This window comes from Pseudophryne corroboree, chromosome 5 (genome assembly GCF_028390025.1).
Source record: "Pseudophryne corroboree isolate aPseCor3 chromosome 5, aPseCor3.hap2, whole genome shotgun sequence".
Taxonomy (NCBI): domain Eukaryota; kingdom Metazoa; phylum Chordata; class Amphibia; order Anura; family Myobatrachidae; genus Pseudophryne; species Pseudophryne corroboree.
The window spans coordinates 769,924,716-769,946,312 of NC_086448.1; the positions used below are offsets into that span (position 1 = coordinate 769,924,716).

Sequence of the window (21,597 nt, forward strand, 5' to 3'; positions counted from 1 at the left end):
CTCCGACTTCTAACTGTTCCCTGGATCTTGCCCTTATCAGGAGATCGTCCAAGTAAGGGATAATTAAAATGCCTTTTCTTCGTAGAAGAATCATAATTTCGGCCATTACCTTGGTAAAGACCCGAGGTGCCGTGGACAATCCAAACGGCAGCGTCTGAAACTGATAATGACAGTTTTGTACTACAAACCTGAGGTACCCTTGGTGAGAAGGGTATATTGGGACGTGGAGATAAGCATCTTTGATGTCCAGAGACACCATATAGTCCCCTTCTTCCAGGTTCGCTATCACTGCTCTGAGTGACTCCATCTTGAATTTGAACCTTTTTATGTAAGTGTTCAAGGATTTCAGATTTAAAATTGGTCTCACCGAGCCGTCCGGCTTCGGTACCACAAACAGCGTGGAATAATACCCCTTTCCTTGTTGCAGGAGGGGTACCTTGATTATCACCTGCTGGGAATACAGCTTGTGAATGGCTTCCAAAACTGCCTCCCTGTCGGAGGGGGACTTTGGTAAAGCAGACTTCAGGAACCGACGAGGGGGAAACGCCTCGAATTCCAGTTTGTACCCCTGCGATACTACCTGTAGAATCCAGGGATCCACTTGCGAGTGAGCCCACTGCGCGTTGAAATTCTTGAGACGGGCCCCCACCATATCTGAGTCTGCTTGTAAAGCCCCAGCGTCATGCTGAAGACTTGGCAGAAGCAGGGGAGGGCTTCTGCTCCTGGGAAGCGGCTACATGGTGCAGTCTTTTCCCTCTTCCTCTGCCCCGGGGCAGAAAAGAGTGGCCTTTTGCTCGCTTGTACTTATGGGAACGAAAGGACTGAGTTTGAAAAGACGGTGTCTTTTTCTGCTGATGTGGAGTGACCTGGGGTAAAAAGGTGGATTTTCCAGCCGTTGCCGTGGCCACCAGGTCCGATAGACCAGCCCCAAATAACTCCTCCCCTTTATACGGCAATACTTCCATGTGCCGTTTGGAATCCGCATCCCCTGACCACTGTCGCGTCCATAACGCTCTTCTGGCAGAGATGGACATAGCACTTACTCTTGATGCCAGGGTGCAAATATCCCTCTGTGCATCACGCATATATAGTAATGCATCCTTTAAATGTTCTATAGTTAACAAAATATTGTCCCTATCCAGGGTATCAATATTCTCAGTCAGGGAATCCGACCATGCGACTCCAGCACTGCACATCCAGGCTGAGGCGATTGCTGGTCGCAGTATAACACCAGTATGTGTGTATATACTTTTTAGGATATTTTCCAGCCTTCTATCAGCTGGTTCTTTGAGGGTGGCCGTATCAGGAGACGGTAACGCTACTTGTTTAGATAAACGTGTGAGCGCCTTATCTACCCTAGGGGGTGTTTCCCAACGCGCCCTAACCTCTGGCGGGAAAGGCTATAATGCTAATAATTTTTTAGAAATTAGCTGTTTTTTATCGGGGGAAACCCACGCTTTTTCACACATCTCATTTATTTCTTCTGACTCAGGAAAAACTATTGGTAGTTTTTTCTCACCCCACATAATACCCTTCTTTGTGGTACTTGTAGTGTCAGAAAGGTTCAATGCCTCTTTCATTGCCGTGATCATGTAACGTGTGGCCCTACTGGACATTACGTTTGTCTCGTCACCGTCGACACTAAACTCAGTATCTGTGTCAGGGTCTGTGTCGACCCACTGAGGTAACGGGCGTTTTAGCGCCCCTGACGGTGTCTGAGACGCCTGGACAGGCACTAATTGATTTGCCGGCTGTCTCATGTCGTCAACAGTTTTTTGCAAATTGCTGACATTATCACTTAATTGTTTAAATACAATCATCCAGTCAGGTGTCGACTCCCTAGGGGGTGACATCACCAACACAGGCAACTGCTCCGCCTCCACATAATTTTCCTCCTCATACATGTCGACACACGCGTACCGACACACAGCACACACACCGGGAATGCTCTGATAGAGGACAGGACCCCACTTAGCCCTTTGGAGAGACAGAGGGAGAGTCTGCCAGCACACACCCAGCGCTATATATATATATACAGGGATAACCTTATATAAGTGTTATTCCCTTATAGCTGCTGTTATTATCGTTATTTGCTGCCAAAAATGCCCCCCCTTCTCTTTTTTACCCTGATTCTGAAGCAGGACTGCAGGGGAGAGTCAGGGAGCCGTCCTTCCAGCGGAGCTGTGAGGGAAAATGGCGCTTGTGTGCTGAGGAGATAGGCTCCGCCCCTTCACGACGTCCTTATCTCCCGCTTTTTTGTGTAAAAATGGCAGGGGATTAAAATACATCCATATAGCCCAGGAGCTATATGTGATGTATTCTTTTTTGCCACCTAAGGTATTACTGTTATATTGCGTCTCAGGGCGCTCCCCCCCAGCGCCCTGCACCCTCAGTGACCGGAGTGTGAAGTGTGCTGAGAGCAATGGCGCACAGCTGCGGTGCTGTGCGCTACCTTAGACTGAAGACAGGATGTCTTCTGCCGCCGATTTCACCGGACCTCTTCGTCTCTTCTGGCTCTGTAAGGGGGACGGCGGCGCGGCTCCGGTGACCCATCCAGGCTGAACCTGTGATCGTCCCTCTGGAGCTAGTGTCCAGTAGCCTAAGAAACCCGATCCACTCTGCACTCAGGTGAGTCCGTTTCTTCTCCCCTTAGTCCCACGATGCAGTGAGCCTGTTGCCAGCAGGACTCACTGAAAATAAAAAAACCTAAACTAAACTTTTATTCTAAGCAGCTCAGGAGAGCCACCTAGATTGCACCCTTCTCGGCCGGGCACAAAAATCTAACTGAGGCTTGGAGGAGGGTCATAGGGGGAGGAGCCAGTGCACACCACCTGATCCTTAAGCTTTTATTTTGTGCCCTGTCTCCTGCGGAGCCGCTATTCCCCATGGTCCTTACGGAGTCCCAGCATCCACTAGGACGTCAGAGAAAGAGACATTAGTCTGCTGGGTTCTAGAATAAACGCTATGTCGATTTCTGCCAGAAGGGTCCTGTGGACTCGGCAATGGACAGGTGATGCCGACTCTAAACGACATATGGAGGTTTTACCTTACAGGGGTGAGGAATTGTTCGGTGAAGGTCTCTCGGACCTGGTCTACACAGCTACGGCTGGAAAGTCAAATTTTTTGCCTTATGTTCCCTCACAGCCTAAGAGAGCACCGCATTATCAAATGCAGTCCTTTCGTTCACAAAGAAACTAGAAAGTCTGAGGTGCGTCCTTTCTTGCCAGAGGGAGGGGCAGAGGAAAGAAGCTGCACAATACAGCTAGTTCCCAGGAACAGAAGTCCTCCCCGGCCTCTGCAAAATCCACCGCATGACGCTGGGGCTCCACTGGCAGAGTGGGGGCAGTGGGGGCGCGTCTTCGGAATTTCAGCCACATGTGGGTTCACTCCCAGGTGAATCCCTGGGCAATAGAAATTGTTTCTCAGGGTTACAAGCTGGAATTCGTAGAGGTGCCTCCTCGCCGGTTTTTCAAATCGGCCCTACCGTCTTCCCCCTTAGAGAGGGAGATAGTGTTAAATGCAATACAAAAATTGTATCTTCAGCAGGTGGTGGTCGAGGTTCCCCTCCTTCAACAGGGAAGGGGTTATTATTCGACCATGTTTGTGGTTCCGAAACCGGACGGTTCGGTCAGACCCATATTGAATTTAAAATCTCTGAACCTATACTTGAAGAGGTTCAAGTTCAAGATGGAATCGCTCAGAGCGGTCATCGCCAGCCTGGATGGGGGGGATTTTATGGTGTCACTGGACATAAAGGATGCGTACCTTCATGTCCCCATTTATCCACCTCATCAGGCGTGCCTAAGATTTGCGGTACAGGACAGTCATTACCAAATTCAGACGTTGCCGTTTGGTCTCTCAACGGCTCCGAGGATTTTCACCAAGGTAATGACGGAAATGATGGTACTCCTGCGCAAGCAGGGTGTCACAATTATCCCGTACTTGGACGATCTCCTCATAAAAGCGAGATCAAGAGAGCAGTTGCTGAACAGCGTATCTCTTTCACTGAAAGTGTTACAACAACACGGCTGGATTCTCAATATCCCAAAGTCGCAGTTGGTTCCTACGACTCGTCTGCCTTTCTTGGGCATGATTCTGGACACGACCCAGAAAAGGGTTTATCTTCCGATAGAAAAAGCCCACGAACTTATGACTCTGGTCAGGAACCTTTTGAAATCAAGACAGGTATCCGTGCATCATTGCACTCGAGTCCTGGGAAAGATGGTGGCCTCATACGAGGCCATTCCCTTTGGCAGGTTCCATGCGAGGACTTTCCAATGGGATCTTTTGGACAAGTGGTCCGGATCACATGTACAGATGCATCGGTTGATCACCCTGTCCCCCAGGGCCAGGGTGTCGCTCCTGTGGTGGCTGCAGAGTGCTCACCTTCTTGAGGGCCGCAGATTCGGCATTCAGGATTGGATCCTGGTGACCACGGACGCAAGCCTCCGAGGTTGGGGAGCAGTCACACAGGGAAGAAATTTCCAGAGTCTTTTGGTCAAGTCAAGAGACTTGTCTGCACATCAATATCCTGGAACTAAGGGCCATATACAACGCCCTACGACCAACCAGTTCTGATCCAGTCAGACAACATCACCGCAGTGGCTTATGTAAACCGCCAAGGCGGCACAAGGAGCAGAGCGGCAATGGCGGAAGCTACCAGGATTCTTCGCTGGGCGGAGAATCATGTAAGCGCACTGTCAGCAGTGTTCATTCCGGGAGTGGACAACTGGGAAGCAGACTTCCTCAGCAGACACGACCTACACCCGGGAGAGTGGGGACTTCATCCAGAAGTCTTCGCCCAGATTGTGAGTTGGTGGGAACTGCCACAGATAGACATGATGGCGTCCCGCCTCAACAAAAAGCTACAGAGGTATTGCGCCAGGTCCAGAGACCCTCAGGCAGTAGCGGTAGATGCCCTTGTGACACCGTGGGTGTTCCGGTCCGTCTATTATATTTCCTCCTCTTCCTCTCATGCCCAAGGTGTTGAGAATAGTAAGAAGAAAAGGAGTGAGAACAATCCTCGTTGTTCCAGATTGGCCACGACGGACCTGGTATCCAGATCTGCAGGAAATGCTCACGGAAGATCCGTGGCCTCTTCCTCTAAGGCAGGACCTGTTGCAACAGGGACCCTGTCTGTTCCAAGACTTACCGCGGCTGCGTTTGACGGCATGGCGGTTGAACGCCGGATCCTAGCGGAAAAAGGTATTCCGGTTGAGGTTATCCCTACGCTGATAAAGGCTAGGAAGGAAGTAACAGCAAAACATTATCACCGTATATGGCGAAGATATGTTTCTTGGTGTGAGGCCAGGGATGCTCCTACGGAAGAATTCCATCTGGGCCGTTTCCTTCACTTCCTACAAACTGGAGTGGATTTGGGCCTTAAATTAGGCTCCATTAAGGTCCAGATTTCGGCCCTATCTATTTTCTTTCAAAAAGAATTGGCTTCTCTCCCAGAAGTTCAGACTTTTGTTAAGGGAGTGCTGCATATTCAGCCTCCGTTTGTGCCTCCGGTGGCGCCTTGGGACCTTAATGTGGTCTTGGACTTCCTAAAATCACACTGGTTTGAACCACTGAAAACGGTGTAGTTGAAATATCTCACTTGGAAGGTGGTCATGTTATTAGCCCTAGCTTCGGCTAGGCGAGTGTCGGAATTAGCGGCTTTATCACATAAAAGCCCCTATCTGGTTTTCCATATGGATAGAGCGGAATTGCGGACACGTCCTCAGTTCCTGCCAAAAGTGGTTTCATCCTTTCATATGAACCAACCTATGGTGGTGCCTGTGGCTACACGGGACTTAGAGGATTCCGAGTCCCTTGATGTGGTCAGGGCTTTGAAGATTTATGTAGCCAGGACGGCTAGAGTCCAAAAAACAGAAGCACTATTTGTTCTGTATGCAGCCAACAAGCTTGGCGGCCCTGCTTCAAAGCAGACTCTTGCTCGCTGGATCTGTAACACGATTCAGCAAGCGCATTCTACGGCTGGTTTGCCGTTACCAAAATCGGTCAAGGCCCATTCCACTAGGAAAGTGGGCTCTTCTTAGGCGGCTGCCGGAGGGGTCTCGGCACTACAGCTGTGTCGAGCTGCTACTTGGTCGGGTACAAACACCTTTGCAAAATTCTATAAGTTTGATACCCTGGCTGATTAGGACCTCATGTTTGCTCAATCGGTGCTGCAGAGTCATCCGCACTCTCCCGCCCGTTTGGGAGCTTTGGTATAATTCCCATGGTCCTTACGGAGTCCCCAGCATCCTCTAGGACGTTAGAGAAAATAAGATTTTACTTACCGGTTAATCTATTTCTCGTAGTCCGTAGGGGATGCTGGACGCCCGTCCCAAGTGCGGACTTCTTCTGCAATACTTGTATATAGTTATTGCTTCAATAAGGGTTACGTTATTGTTGCATCGGGCGTGAACTGATGCTATGTTATTGTCATACTGTTTACTGGATTGTTATCACAAGTTATACGGTGTGATTGGTGTGGCTGGTATGAATCTTGCCCTTGGATTAACAAAAATCCTTTCCTCGTACTGTCCATCTCCTCTGGGCACAGTTCTCTAACTGAGGTCTGGAGGAGGGGCAGAGAGGGAGGAGCCAGTGCACACCAGGAACTAAATTCTTTCTTAAAGTGCCCATGTCTCCTGCGGAGCCCGTCTCTCCCCATGGTCCTTACGGAGTCCCCAGCATCCTCTGCGACTACGAGAAATAGATTTACCGGTAAGTAAAATCTTATTTTTCACAACCAGCACCGCGAGTAACCTCACCGCTGACCGCAAAGTTCCCACCATTGAAAATAATGGAGCGGCTGTGCGATGTACCGTCTGACAGCTCAGACGCGCACTGGCAATCAAAAGAGTGCCACGACGTGGCGCTCCCTGATTGGCTGATGGGACCCTCTGTGACAGGAGTCACAGGGGGTCCCGGCATTCGGGGAAAGGGGTCCCATGTGTAAACATGGGACCCCTTTCAGTGCGTGGTCCGGGTAAATGCGGTTTGTTTTTTTGCCAAGTACGTGGATTACAAAACAGAAGAGGACACATCTACACTGGATTTTGGTGAGTATAATTTTATTTTCAGGTACACCGTGGATTCTGAAAAGAAAAAACACCTGCGCTATGTTGTACCAATGGGTTATTCCCTCTAATCTCTCATAAAATCAAGATAACATAATTAGATACAAATCAAAAAGGACGGTAGGTTTTATATTGAATTAATATAACAATTTATTAAAATATTTATTTAAATATTTATTTAAAAACATAGAATTTGTGACATCTGTATTTGACTAAAATAGACTCAATTCATAAGTCATCAGCTTAAAACGTTCAGTTCATGGGTCAACGACAATCACTTATCCCCTAGGAGAATTTAAATAGTACCCCAGGCTAGGATTCTCTCCAAATTATGGTCCACAGTATAGATGTTTGGTGAGTGACAGCTTTTGAAAGTCCCTCTTTTAAGCACAATGTGCAAGCTTTTTCATGCAGGTAGGGATTTATTTCTCAATCTCACCATAGCAGGTTGGGTCCAAAGTGGAGAGACCAATTCGTGCCGTCCGGGTCAATCAAAGGTAGAAATTTCTCCAATTTAGCAGGGGATAAGTAGTGAAATCTGTCCAGCAATATCGTCTCTACGCGTTTCGCTGATGTTAGCTATCAGCTTCCTCAGGAAGCTGATAGCTAACATCAGCGAAACGCGTAGAGACGATATTGCTGGACAGATTTCACTACTTATCCCCTGCTAAATTGGAGAAATTTCTACCTTTGATTGACCCGGACGGCACGAATTGGTCTCTCCACTTTGGACCCAACCTGCTATGGTGAGATTGAGAAATAAATCCCTACCTGCATGAAAAAGCTTGCACATTGTGCTTAAAAGAGGGACTTTCAAAAGCTGTCACTCACCAAACATCTATACTGTGGACCATAATTTGGAGAGAATCCTAGCCTGGGGTACTATTTAAATTCTCCTAGGGGATAAGTGATTGTCGTTGACCCATGAACTGAACGTTTTAAGCTGATGACTTATGAATTGAGTCTATTTTAGTCAAATACAGATGTCACAAATTCTATGTTTTTAAATAAATATTTAAATAAATATTTTAATAAATTGTTATATTAATTCAATATAAAACCTACCGTCCTTTTTGATTTGTATCTAATTATGTTATCTTGATTTTATGAGAGATTAGAGGGAATAACCCATTGGTACAACATAGCGCAGGTGTTTTTTCTTTTCTGTTTTGTGACTTTATTGGGGATTACCACCCCCTACACCAGCTGCTACTGACAGCGCACCCCATCCATATTTCTCCTTACACCGTGGATTCTACTTGGAGAAGTGGACCGAACCTCGTGTCAACATAGGTAAGTATGTGTGTGTCGGCATGTATGTAATAAAGTTTTACTTTCACGGTGTCTGTGTACTGTTTTTATTTGGGTATTTTTTTTGTAGTAGAACAGGTACCAGCGGGCCCCCCCCCCCCTGCATGCTGGTACTTGTGGTTCTCCAAGTACCAGCTTGCGGGGGAGGCTTGCTGGGACTTGTAGTTCTGCTACAAAAAACAATACTCTTTATTTTGTCACTTGGCTATCAGCCCCCCATCCGCAGCCCTTGGATGGGGGGGACAGCCTCTGGCTTCACCCCTGGCCCTTCGGTGGCTGGAGGGGGGACCCCTTGATTTAAGGGGTCCCCACTCCTCCAGGATACCCCGGCCAGGGGTGACTAGTTAGTGATTTAATGCCACGGCCGCAGGGACCGATATAAAAGTGTCCCCCGGCTGTGGCATTATCTCTCTGACTAGTGGAGTCCGGTGCTGGTGTTAAAAATCCTGGGGACCCCTACGCTTTTTGTCCCCCGTATTTTTGGCGCCAGGACCAGAAGCAGAGCCCGGTGCTGGTTGTGAAAATACGGGGGATCACCTGTCAATTTTCCCTCCGTATTTTTACAACCAGGACCGGCTCAAAGAGCCCGAGGCTGGTTATGCTTAGGAGGGGGGACCCCACGCAATTTTTTTCTGGGTTTTTTAATCATTTTTGTGCCGTCCAAAAAAGTCGAATCCAGGACGCACATATCCGTCCATTGGTCTGTTTTTCGACAGCGGGACTGTCGAATCCGTTTTTTATTGAATATGTCGAATTCGGGTCCCGGCGGGAGGGTATGTGACTGTCGAATTGTGTGGAATGTAAAAACGGTCGAATTCCAGGCTGCATTCGACCGCAATTGCATATACCCCTATGCATCTAATGGAAATAATGGCAAAGTTTTCTTTTTTCTTTTGACTATTAAAGTGCACCCCTCTCTAGCCCTTTACACCACCCATGTAGGTAACACTACCCACAGTGCTAGAACTGCATAGGGTGTAGATGCTACAGGGCTTCCTACCCAGGCCCCTGAAGAGCAGAGTTTTCTTCTGACAAGGCACATGCTCAGCGGGCACATATGCTGGATGCCTATGCTCAGAACAAGTCTCTTAACTGCTGTTTTCTGGACAGAGTGGAGGCCCCAGGAGGTTATACCAGCATCTCCGAGCCCCTTAGGCTTCATAAACGGGGGTGCGGGTCGCACCCGGGTGTCACCCGCTAAGAGGTGACACCAAAATGCTGGCTCCTGCTCAGTGACATTAGCCATGCACTGCACTTTAACATTACGTGCAGCACCTGGCTCCTGTCACCTTATAGGAGCCGACACTGCAGCCTTAGCACTCCCCGGGGCCAACCCGCATCTCCCAAACCCCTGGAATGCCAAAAAATTAGGGTTTGGGCCGCGAGGCCCTGCCCCTCCTGCTAAACCATGCCCTGTGAGGCCACGCCCCTGTTTTACGAGCGACCGCAGCAGGTGTCATAAGGGGCAGTGACGCCCCTGTCCAGGCCCCCGAGGTTTGCTATGGGGCCTGTCAATGCACTGTACTACCTCTAGCAACCAGTATTGCTTTAACCACTCCGCTTCATTGTTCACTTTATAACCATTATCTTCACCTTCTATACCATACTGAATCCCCGTGTTTCTTTCAACATTACAATTTAGACTATCTGTGGAGGTTCTATCGGAGGCTGAGGGTCTTTAAAAAAGAATTACGCTCATGGGCTGCCAGATAGTGTGAACATTACCCATATTTACACAATACAATAGTAGCTGCTACCTTTATTTAGGGAACATGATATCACAATGGATTTTCTCTGTATGCAAGCTTAAGATTTCAGATAAATACATAATAATAAGAATAATAAGAATAAGAATAATAATAATATTTGCCTAAAAATAACTTCAGTTACATTCTCACCAACATTTGGAGAACTTGAGAATGGTGTTTATGAAGTACTGCATTGCAGTAGTAACATTCATATGCTTATATATAATGTGCCTAGTGATTGTTTATGAAATTGCCATTATTGAAGTTTTAATGTTGCCTGCATGCTGTGAAGTAGATCGTTATCCAGCTTTGGTGACGGTGCCGGTTGTAGGATCATGACAGGCATTGCCATGCAGGTGATGTTCATGTCTGTACCTACAGTAACTAGCAGAGCTGAAGCTCCGGATCGTTTTATCAGAAGCACAAGCCCAGCAGATGATGCTACCGGGGTCAAGAGTATGCCTGTCAACTATGGTCTATAGACTGTGTGTTACGAGCACCTGTTCAAGAAGACCTCTAAGCCCAAGCTCCTAAACCTGACTTTTACTGATTCACGTTTCCCACTGTTTGTGCAATGTATTGTTTTTGTCGGCAAATCGATACAGGGCCATCTTAACGTATAGGCTTACTTGGGCAAATGCACAGGGCCCCACGATTCTAGGGGCCCTCAAGCAGGGATGGGCAGGGTCTGAGCTGGAGTTTCTTGGGAGGCAGAGGTAGGTAGAGAATGCTACCCAGTCGCTCAGATTGTGAATTAAACACAAAAAGAGTGGCCATGCAGTGCTCTCTACCTGCCTACAGCCAGACAGTGAATGGATGTCAGCATGCTGATTGATGGCTGGCTGGAGCTATCCACCAATCAGAGTGCTGCATTCTCTAGCTGCCTTCCAGCCTGCAGCCAGACAGTGAATGGCTGTCAGCTTGCTGATTAGTGGATTGTTGGAGCTATCCAGCAATCAGAGTGCTGACAGACATTCACTGTATGGAAACATGTGGAGAGACAGTACCGGACAACAGAAGAGGCAAGTAGTCTTTTTTGTTTTTTAATATATTGCTGTGAATGTGTGGGTAGGGCCCAGTGCATTGCTTTGCCCAGGTCCCAAACATCTGTTAAGACAGCCCTGAATCGATGTCTATTCCTCCCAGCAAATATGTGTTAATGTGAGTGTCAGTCTAACATAACCTTTCAAAGCATCAGGTAAGCAACATAACAGAGGACAGACTTCTCAAAAATGATGGTGCAAGGGTTTTCTCGTAAGTGTAGTCTTCAGATTGGAGTCAACTGTGGTTGATCGGGAGATGCCGGGTGGGAAACTCACATAGGTTTAGACCTCAGTTCCTTGCTCGTCAACTCAATGATTATGTTATAATGCTCTTACTATGCACTCGTCAGTCATTGGTTTGTTTATGCGATGTTGTATTTCAGTGACTGGTTACTCAGAGGGTATTGTGGCAAAAAATTATTATTATTTGGTGCAAACTTCTAGGGATAGTATAGGACAGCGTAAGAAAGAAATTGCCATGTTATGCCTGTGTCTCTTCTCTCCTCATCTTTTCTTTACTGCACTCTCTTCTCTGTCTGACCCTCACAGGTGACATGGAGTATTGGCTGGAGCACACATCTTGGCACAGCAGTGAGGCCTCCCCAATGTCTTTGGTGAGACATGTGGGGCCCTAACATTCAGTTTCCTTTATCATCCACACCTTGTTTTTATTTATACCTATGCATGTTTTATTTTCCTTTATTTTATATATATATTTATACATATATATATATATATATACCTTTTTTATCCCACACTTGTAGGGGACAGTCAAAGGGGAAAAAGAAAAACTAGTGAGCAGGCAGTTTTGTCGGATTCAAACACCTTGTCTGAAAGACAAAAGAAAATGGTGTGCTTTGGAGCCCACTCTTTGGAAGAGGACTTGGAATGGTCTGAGCCTCAGATTAAAGACTCTGGGGTAGACACGTGTAGTAGCACCACCCTAAACGAGGAGCATAGCCATAGTGAGAAGGTACTGACGTTGTGGAAGCCTGCATTTTGATCTGCTCATTTGGTCTTCGTTTGCTCTCTGTCACTCATTTAATTAAAACAGTTTTTTTACAACGAGACAGGGGGCTTATTCGAAGACTGTAGTTCAATGTCGCGGCGGCCTGCCAACGAAGAGCCACTCTGCACATTTTTGGCCCTGTTCGGCAGCTGAGAGCTGCATCTGCCGTCTTTGAATGAGCTCCGATCTGTTTTCTAGAAACTGTAGTATTTCTTAAGGTGCAGAAAAGAAAAACAAAACAAAAAACTTACAAAAAAAAACAAAACAAAAATAAATTCTTGTATTGCCGCCTTTGGCAGGGCAAGAATGAAAAGTGGCCAGGCACAGAAGAATCTCCTTTTCACCTCACTGCATATTCCAGAATGCAATATCTTCTTCATTCACTATATTGCCGCCATTAAGGATGCAGTTGAATTGGCTGATTTTTAGCTTTATTCCCACATTAATCAATACAGCTAAATAAATAATATAAATACAAAAATAATAACAATAAATCTACAAGAATTGGGTCTGTTTGTACAGAAAAGTTGTTTTTCTTTTTTCCCTTTCACTTTCATGTCATGTCCGTTCTTTTCATTTGTGGTCATAGTGTTTTTGTGTCGTTTTGAGTTGTATTGTGCTGTTCACCGTCCAAGTTTATTTCTTTTGCTTTTAGTGCTGTGGTAGCCATGATACTCATCGTCTTCTCATTGTGCTCTCTGTGCGTGAAAACTGCATGGAACATGAACTTGTGAAGCGTTGCGCTGATGGAGCAGCTGTGATTACACAGAATATGTTTCCTCTGAATTATAAATCCGCACTGGAAGTAATGTTCTACCTCCAAATGGTTCACTATAAGTCACTTGCAGAACTAGGTTCCAGGTCGGTTCACCTTTAAAACCTCCTGAACAGAAAAATTATAAAGAACATGCTCATTCCATAAAAGCCATATACTGTAGTTCTATCTTTTCAGTGTCAAATCTAGTAAAACTGTTTAGCTTTTTCTGTTAATATATGTTAATTGGAGACTTCTTTCCAGGAGTAAATATGTTCCCGGGGACTTCTCAGTATGTAGAAGTCCTATGCATGCCCTCAAGGACCACCATTCCTCAGCTGTATACAAGCAACTAATAATGTAATTCACAATTATATATGTTAACATTTGAATGGCTTCTTACAAATAACAGTATCCGATATAACAGGGAAGATTAATTTTCTGTTAGGTCCTAAGCTGGTCATTGACTCCCTGGCTTCTGGAAGTTGGGTGCTCTCTCAGTCATGTAGGTGGGTACCTCTTCTTGTAGCCCCATATAATGTCAACCTCATGACATTTGGTGACTATATAAGTAAAGGCCTGGCATCATTTGGACGCCTGCTATATGGTCTATACTCTGACTTGGGCACTGTTGTTCTTTTATGGAGGCACTTGCCAATCTTTGCTTTGTTTCCTGACCAATAACCCTTGCTACCTGAATGTTGATGTAAACACTGCATAATGTTATCCGGCGATCAACAAGCCTCTAATGACTTTAAATACAGTTGCAAACTGTATTTTAGGTTGAGGCCACAATTGTCTGATGCAGAGGAACCACATGTGGAAGTGGTATTTGACTTCCTGCAGGTTGATCCTCCAACTGTGAGTTTTAAGAGTAGATGTATAAAACCTTCTAAAAAGGATAAATGGAGAATTTGGCCAAGGCAATCAATCTGCTTCTACCTGTCATTTATCTAGTACCTTCTATAAAATAGTAGCTAGAATCTTATTGGTTGTTATGTCTTTTAGTCTGAATCCACAGACTGCTGAATTGTCCTCTATTTTTGCGTCTTTGGAACTTCTGTTCAATGATCAGGTCAGATCCACCACCGCAAACTGTGCGTTAGCCTCTCTGAGTCAGGGGAGGAAATTTGCTGAGGTTTATATTGCAAAGTTTTGTCACTGTGCTGCTGTTTCAGTATTGGATAACTCTACACTACTTTGCCAATCATGGATCAGATACTTGGAGTGCCACACAGTTAGCCATCAAGGTTAGTCACAATCTCAGAATCTAAGAGTGCCATGCAGTTAGCCATCAGTTTCAGAGGGAGAAGATGAGGAACACCTGCCTCCACCTAACCTGCCCATGAACCTCTGACAATCCATACCACAATGTTTTCAGAATAGCCCATGAAAATTGTCTCTAGTAGACTGCTTATTCACACTTCTCCAGTCCGTGCTGAGTTTTGTGGATGAAAAAAATAGAAGTGTCCTTCCTTTTAATGGCTACATAGGCCTGAGTTAAACGACTGTACGGAATAACTATTCTCATCTTCTTTTTTAATGAACTTATTAAAATATGGGGAGCTAAATACCCATGTAGATCTGAGAGGGGTGGCTTTTCTTATGTAATGCCCTGGCTGTTTTTAAGGTTCCAGGATTTCATTGATCACTTTGTGGTCATCTAACCGAATAAATAAACAGATAGTTTCTTCTTTCCAATAACTTCAGTACTACAGTATGTTAATTTAGTGTTATCCAAGCTCAGAGAAATTCTTTCTCTACTAAATGGAGAATTATATTCTTGAAACTGCAGAGGCTCCATTTTACATATGGACACAGTGTATGGTTTGGCTATTTTGGATTGTGACTAACCCAAGATTTTAAACTCCATTGAGGGATATTTTTGTTTCAGAAATTATTGTAGATGATTTTTTAAGCATTTGCAGTATCAACCTAAGTAAAATTCCTAAGCACTTTAACCAAAAATGACACTAACCCAGTGAACTGGCATACAAAAGCAACCTAGACCTTACCAAAGCTCAACCAGGAGTCCATCTGTGGTCAGCTTTTGTCACCCTGATAATGGCATCCTGTCATTGTGACGGCAGATGCCTCTGATGACAGTGCTGGAGCTGTTCTTTGCCAGTAATCTGAAATGTTTACTAGACATTTTCATCCCTGTGCTTATTTGCCCAGGAAACTTTGGGTGAGAGGTTCCTCTAATAAGACATCTAGAGTTTCTCGTTCTACCTTCCTAAAGATGGGGAAGTTCTGTTAGGCCCTTATCCAATCAGTAGCTTTCTGGCATCTTCTTACCATCTCTGCTAGTGGTCTCAGCCATACACGTGTGTGTAACCCATTGTGATTTGCACCTCAGTTAGAACTCCTATTTCCACCCAGGACTAGTTCCACTTAGATGCCTGTTAAATATTCAGAATTTTTCTCTGTGCTTTTATTTATTGGATATGTTGTTACCAGGCTTTGCTTTGTTCCTTGCTGTCTGCTTTGAGGCTTAGCTGGCTTGTCAACTCCATCCTACGCTTTCTGCTTTCACCCTGATCTGCCGGCCGCATGTTTTCTCCAGGCCAGTGCTGGAGGCAGCTTCAGTCATGTGCATATGAGCTGCTGTTCTTAATTACTAATGTTCAGTTTTTAGCATTTTAATAGGGAAATAAGATACCCAAACATAGTAAATTCCAACATGATCAGTTCATAGTAACTTTAAGTTGCAATAAGGGCTTTCTAATATTCTTGCAATATGCCGTCTCAATTGTGGCTATTAACTGCGCAGGACCATCTCTCACCTATAATAACTACTAGTCGATTGTGTTTGTTGTTAGTCGTTATTTTACTAATGTTGACATCTTCACTATTCTACTGTGTTCATTCACACATCCTATCTTTTCTGTTCAGTTATGACCATCACTTCCACTCTTTCATATGGTGCGTTGGTCATAGTCGCTACTATTCCTTTATGTTGGCTTTCACCTTTGATGATCCGTTCTGTTAGATAGTCACTAACATATTCAATTCCATTACATTGGCCCTGGCTTTCCCCGCTATTCCATTATGTGGGCTCTGGCTTTCTCTGCTATACCATTATCCTGCCTCTTGTCTCTCTATTCCATTATCTTACCTCTGATCGCTGCTATTCCATTATGACTTTTGTTTCTGCTATTCCATTTATTGGCCAAGCAAAAGACGACCAAAGTTCTCAGCTGCCTGATCAAGTTATGAACACATATTGATTTGGCGCAAGGGTTGGTAGTGGCTGTTGTGGAGGAGAAGGGCATTGCCACCCATTACCATGCTGGACCAGAGAATAGATTGTGGTCACACTTGACCCAACATGTGGTAGGAATTATCCCCGAGAATATACCGAGAATAGGAGCTCCATATACCAATGCCAGCCTTAGCTTTATAAATAAGGTTGGCTGTTGCAATATTTTGTGTAATCAAAGCTCTTCATCTGCATATGTTTTGACATGTTCTACAAATCATCTTTTTGAGAGTCAATTAAAGAAGTGTATTGCGTCATTTATCTGATTTTGAATGCAAAGTATGACAGACACATGTTTAATTGTAATGCATGCAAATTTTCCAACTAGGATTTACGACATGTCATCGCACTGTGTGGGGTAAGCAGTGGTTTCATACAGATTCTGCCCTGCAGGGGTTATGTATAAGACAGGAGAAAAGAGGAAACATAATATAAACAGATAACGTTGTTTTCATATATTACCACTTTTTTTTTGCCACTACGATTATTCTATTTTATATTCTGCTTTAAGTTATTGGGGGGAATTAAATTGTCTGCAAAAATGCAGTAATTTATGGCTGATTAACGTTTTATGTATATCACGAAAAGTGCCATGAAAACAGCGTTTCGCTAATAGGTGCGCTCCCGTTTTTCGGCTTATCCAATTGCAAATGTGGGAAAACAGGATTTGCGCAATAAAAAAAAAAAAAAAAGCAAAAAAATTATGAAAAGCAAGTGTTTTTCCACAAAATAAGTGCTCAAATCAAAGTAGGGGTACATAAAAATGGCTATTAGTATATTTGGGTCAATTTAAGCCACTGTAAATAAAAACTTTCAAAAATACCCAGTTTTCTCAAACATACGAGCCTAAAAACACCTGTCCCACTCCTAAAGCACCCCAGTATACCTGTCCCATACTTTGTACCCCAATTTCCATCATTTTGTACTTTTTCACCCTAAAAATTACGTAATTATTGGCCAATTAAAAATAATTGAAAACTTCCAAGTACCTTATTAGTCACTAAGGGGGGTATCCCAACATTTTTGCCTTAAAATAGGGATTTCCCACAACTTTTCTCCTGCTCAGGAGGTAGTGAGATGAAATTTGCGTTAAACCTATGGAGAATTGTCGCCGGTAATTTTTCGCGGACAATTGAATAGTGTTTTTTTGGGATTTGTGATAAAAGCCCAGTTTTTATATCGCGAAAATGGGATTTTGTGGACAATTGAAGTCCTCCCATAGTCTTAGTGCTCCAGCTTTATTTCATAAGTTTTAGTTAATTTGCAAACAGAAATTTTCCTACTTTCATTAAAAAAGATTGTTCTGCAGTGTTAAAAATCATAGAGAAGATTTAACTTTGACTCCTCCTTATACATTACCCACTACCTTGCTTGGCTCTATATCTGTTACTTATTTTACAAGGTGAGAACTAAACTTAAAGTGTCTTTTTAAAAAAATATTTTTAATGGCCCAGATTTATCAAGCCTTAGAGAGTGATTAATTGCACTGTGATAAAGTAACAACCAATCAGCTTCCAACTGTCACTTTTCAAACAAAGCTTGTAACATGGCAGCAAGGAGCTGATTGGCTGGTACTTTTTCACCGTGCAATTTATCACTCTCCAAGGCTTGATAGTTCTAGACAAAAAAGTGTTTTTTACTACTGTGTCAGCCATTTAGTGGGCTAGGACATTACTAGTTACTAGTAAGTCAGCAGCCTGAATACTAGATCAGTCCACAGAATGGCTGCGTTTGCTGTGTGTGGGTCATGTCTTTGTAACATTCTTTAATTGACTCCCTTTGCCATTTTACTTACTATAGAACAGATTTTGGCAATCTGACGCTTACCGGCTGCAAATACAAACAGCAGCCAGAGGGGGGCGCAAAGAGACGCGCCTGACAGCTGCACATTGCCTATATCTGCTATAGACTCATACATTGATTTAACATCTTTTGTTATGTTTCCTTTCTAACGAATTAGCACCCTGTTACATGGCAAGCATCCAAAGATGGCGACCGATTAATTGGCCGCATCTTGTTAAACAAGCGGTTAAAAGACGGGAGTGTTCCGCGAGATTCCGGAGCGATGCTTGGACTGAAGGTGAGTGGCTCATGTGCTGGGGTCTGGAAAGTTACTTAGATTACCTACTAGCACATACAAATAATGTATAACAATATAATCAGCCCTTAGATTTCACTTGTCTAGCTCACGTTTGTCAATGAAATGTTTGTCCATGTGTAAGGAATGCAGAAATAAATACAGTATACTGTACTCCAGTTCTAGGATTATCACAGATATTTATGATTTTAGTAAATAGGGGAGATAGTTTTAATAGAAGCAAAACTAAATTGGTTCAGGTTATAATCAATCTTTTTCAACACTGTGTTTTGGAGGTGAGCTAGTTCGCATCCCATCCTGAATCTAGATATGTCTGCATATGTAATACCCCGGGACACTGAACACTGGTTTCAAGCTGTGTCACAGAGGCTCGAACCCAGTTTACACCTGCATGCCTGACCACGGATTTTGCCGGGACTACATCATCTCCACGTGTCGGGAATGCAGCTCTCTCTTTGAAGTAAAATCAAAAGATAATTAAAACTGAAGTTTTAATAGGAAGCGCTGTCCAGTCACATTCATATAAAAAATATACATTTAATTTTACAAATAAAGCATATATGGCCATATAATAACATAAAATAACAAAGTTAAAATATAATCAACAATTTGATAGTAGCCGATAAATAGAATAGAATAAAAAGTCCGGATATTAGTCAATTAATAAGGGCATGCAATCTTGCTCACAATTAATATTAGTCATTCATTCGTATTAATACGTCAGTCCATTAATAATTGGATCCAGTTTAATCAATTGTTAATTCCTCAGAAGTCACTGGTAATTTTAACTCCTACCTTCCGTGTATAGCAATTTACGGGGGCTTTGCAAGATAGAGACCAATGTTTATAACTGATGAAAAACGGATCCAGCACAGACTTACAAGCCAGGGAGCGCTCCCTCTCCTTCCTTATTTTGGCAGCGTGAGTAACAGTGTACCAATTGTCCACAGCACAGGACGCAGCTGGTAAGGAGCACTGGTTCACAAGTTCACAACGATTGCAGCCCGATCATGTGACACGTTTCTCCGCCTCTCCACTTCTGGGTACTCGGCGGCTTCCTCAGACTTTTATGCTTACTGGCCCGCTAGGTGCCCTTTTAACCTCCTATAAGTACCTCAATCAGCAAGCAGCATTAACCCACCTGGGGGCACACTTATCTCTAATTAACCGTTGTCATAGTAGCTAGTATACAATTCTTTCATTATTACGAGCATATGACTACTTCCGGCTTCCGGTCACATGCTGCTTGCGTTCCACCTGCGGATTTATGCGTTCCAGCTACTAAAACATATTCATTTAATATAACACACAAGTAAAATCCAGATATGCGACTGCCAGCTGGTCCCACCATATACCTATAACAGTTTATTATAATAGTTAACAACATAATGGGCTATAATATCATGGGGAGTAGATACTCAAATGTTGTTTAGTTCTATTGTGTCATTAAGCCCCCCTGGTGTGAGAGTCTTCATACTAAATATCCAGAAGGCCTCCCGTCTACATAGACGGTTATATCTACAGTATCTCCCCCTCTCGCTGTTACAAATAATGTATAACAATATAATCAGCCCTTAGATTTCACTTGTCTAGCTCACATTTGTCAATGAAATGTTTGTCCATGTGTAAGGAATGCAGAAATAAATACAGTATACTGTACTCCAGTTCTAGGATTATCACAGATATTTATGATTTTAGTAAATAGGGGAGATAGTTTTAATAGAAGCAAAACTAAATTGGTTCAGGTTATAATCAATCTTTTTCAACACTGTGTTTTGGAGGTGAGCTAGTTCGCATCCCATCCTGAATCTAGATATGTCTGCATATGTAATACCCTGGGACACTGAACCCTGGTTTCAAGCTGTGTCACAGAGGCTCGAACCCCGTTTACACCTGCAGGCCTGACCCCGGATTTTGCCGGGACTACATCATCTCCACGTGTGGGGAATGCAGCTCTCTCTTTGAAGTGAACGGGACCCGTATCAGACAACCTGAGCTACCTGTTTACAATGCCCTGTAACCCAGGTCCTTCACGGACCAACCCAAGTAGCGAGCTGGGTGGAATTCCCGGGTCACTGGACCCGGGTTAGCCCTTTTACACCGAGTTGCGACCCGAGTTAACTCCGCAATAACCCAGGTTTTTGCGCCAGTGTAGAAGGGGTATCACATTGCTACCCCTGAAGCACAAGTTGCAAAATTGCACTCTCTAGTCTTAATAAGGCGCAATGTGAGGTACTGCAGGTACTGCACAGGAACAGAGCGCATAAATAATTCCAAAAGAAGGCACTCACCACCAAATGCAGCAAAAAGAGAGACTTGTTTAGTCCAAGCAGCTCAACATCTGCAACAGGTCACCAACAAAGCGCTAAAGCAGGTATAATAAGTCCAGCTTAAAAACTGAGCTGGATCCATTGAGCTGGATCTATACGTGCTTAAACAATTTCTTGGGGACCTGTTGCACATGTTTATCTGCTTGACAAAGGACCAAAAAGTTGCATTTATACAAGCATGGACGATTACTGTAAATCTCCTGCATTTGGTGTGAGTGCTATACATACTTTTTTACACGTGTATATTTCAGTTCACAAATTTAGTATCTATGATTGTGTTCTATTTTTTTTTTTTGCTTAGTTATAGTAAGTGGGTAATCTAATATAGTCATTTTTTTGAGAGGACAGTATTATACATGATTGTCTTATGGGAACAATATTATTTAATAATGGGGTCAGTAAAAACATATTTGTTATGGGTCCAACACTTATTATTTGATGGTGCTACAAAGGGTGTCCACGTCATAAAGCAATAAGGGGTATATATACTAAAGTTCTGTTTATCAATTCCAAATCGATATTGGGTTTCCACGGCTAAGACACTCATTTACTAACATTTAAAATTCAAAATAAAAAAATAAGCCCATGTAAAGAGTACTGTATATATTTGCATTTACTTCTAACATGGCCTTTGATTTCTACGATGCATGAGCCGGCCCGCTTGTCGGGTCATGCAGGGGCACATCTCTGGAGACTGGCCTGGCGAAGCGGTACATTAACTCTTACCATTCAGAGCCATTATAGCAGATGCCTCGTCAAGATTTTATTGATAACCAATATTTAACATCACGATAAGTAGCGATTAAAAGCAAACATTATCACTGGGCCTAATTCAGCATGGCTTGCAATTGCAAAACTGTTTGCAATTGCAATCCTTTGCAATGCAAATGGAGGAGGAGGCGCATATCACCTCCTCCCTGCATTTGCGATCGCATCGCATCTGTGATGACCATCGCATAAATGATTTTG

The 21,597-nt window shown here is 43.9% G+C and overlaps 1 protein-coding gene across 47 annotated transcripts in view; it reads left to right on the plus strand.

Moving 5' to 3' along the window:
- Nucleotides 1-21,597, plus strand: part of RIMS2 (regulating synaptic membrane exocytosis 2) — a 995,106-nt gene that overhangs the window by 622,369 nt on the left and 351,140 nt on the right. For 25 of the 47 annotated variants that reach the window (XM_063924252.1, XM_063924259.1, XM_063924249.1 and 22 more), the window contains 2 exons: nt 11,940-12,148; nt 18,161-18,280. In XM_063924252.1, the coding sequence (XP_063780322.1) occupies nt 11,940-12,148; nt 18,161-18,280 (329 nt within the window). Of the gene's footprint in view, nt 1-11,724; nt 11,790-11,939; nt 12,149-18,160; nt 18,281-21,597 lie in introns of all 47 variants that reach the window. The other 22 variants (XM_063924274.1, XM_063924276.1, XM_063924263.1 and 19 more) reach the window with 1 other exon arrangement.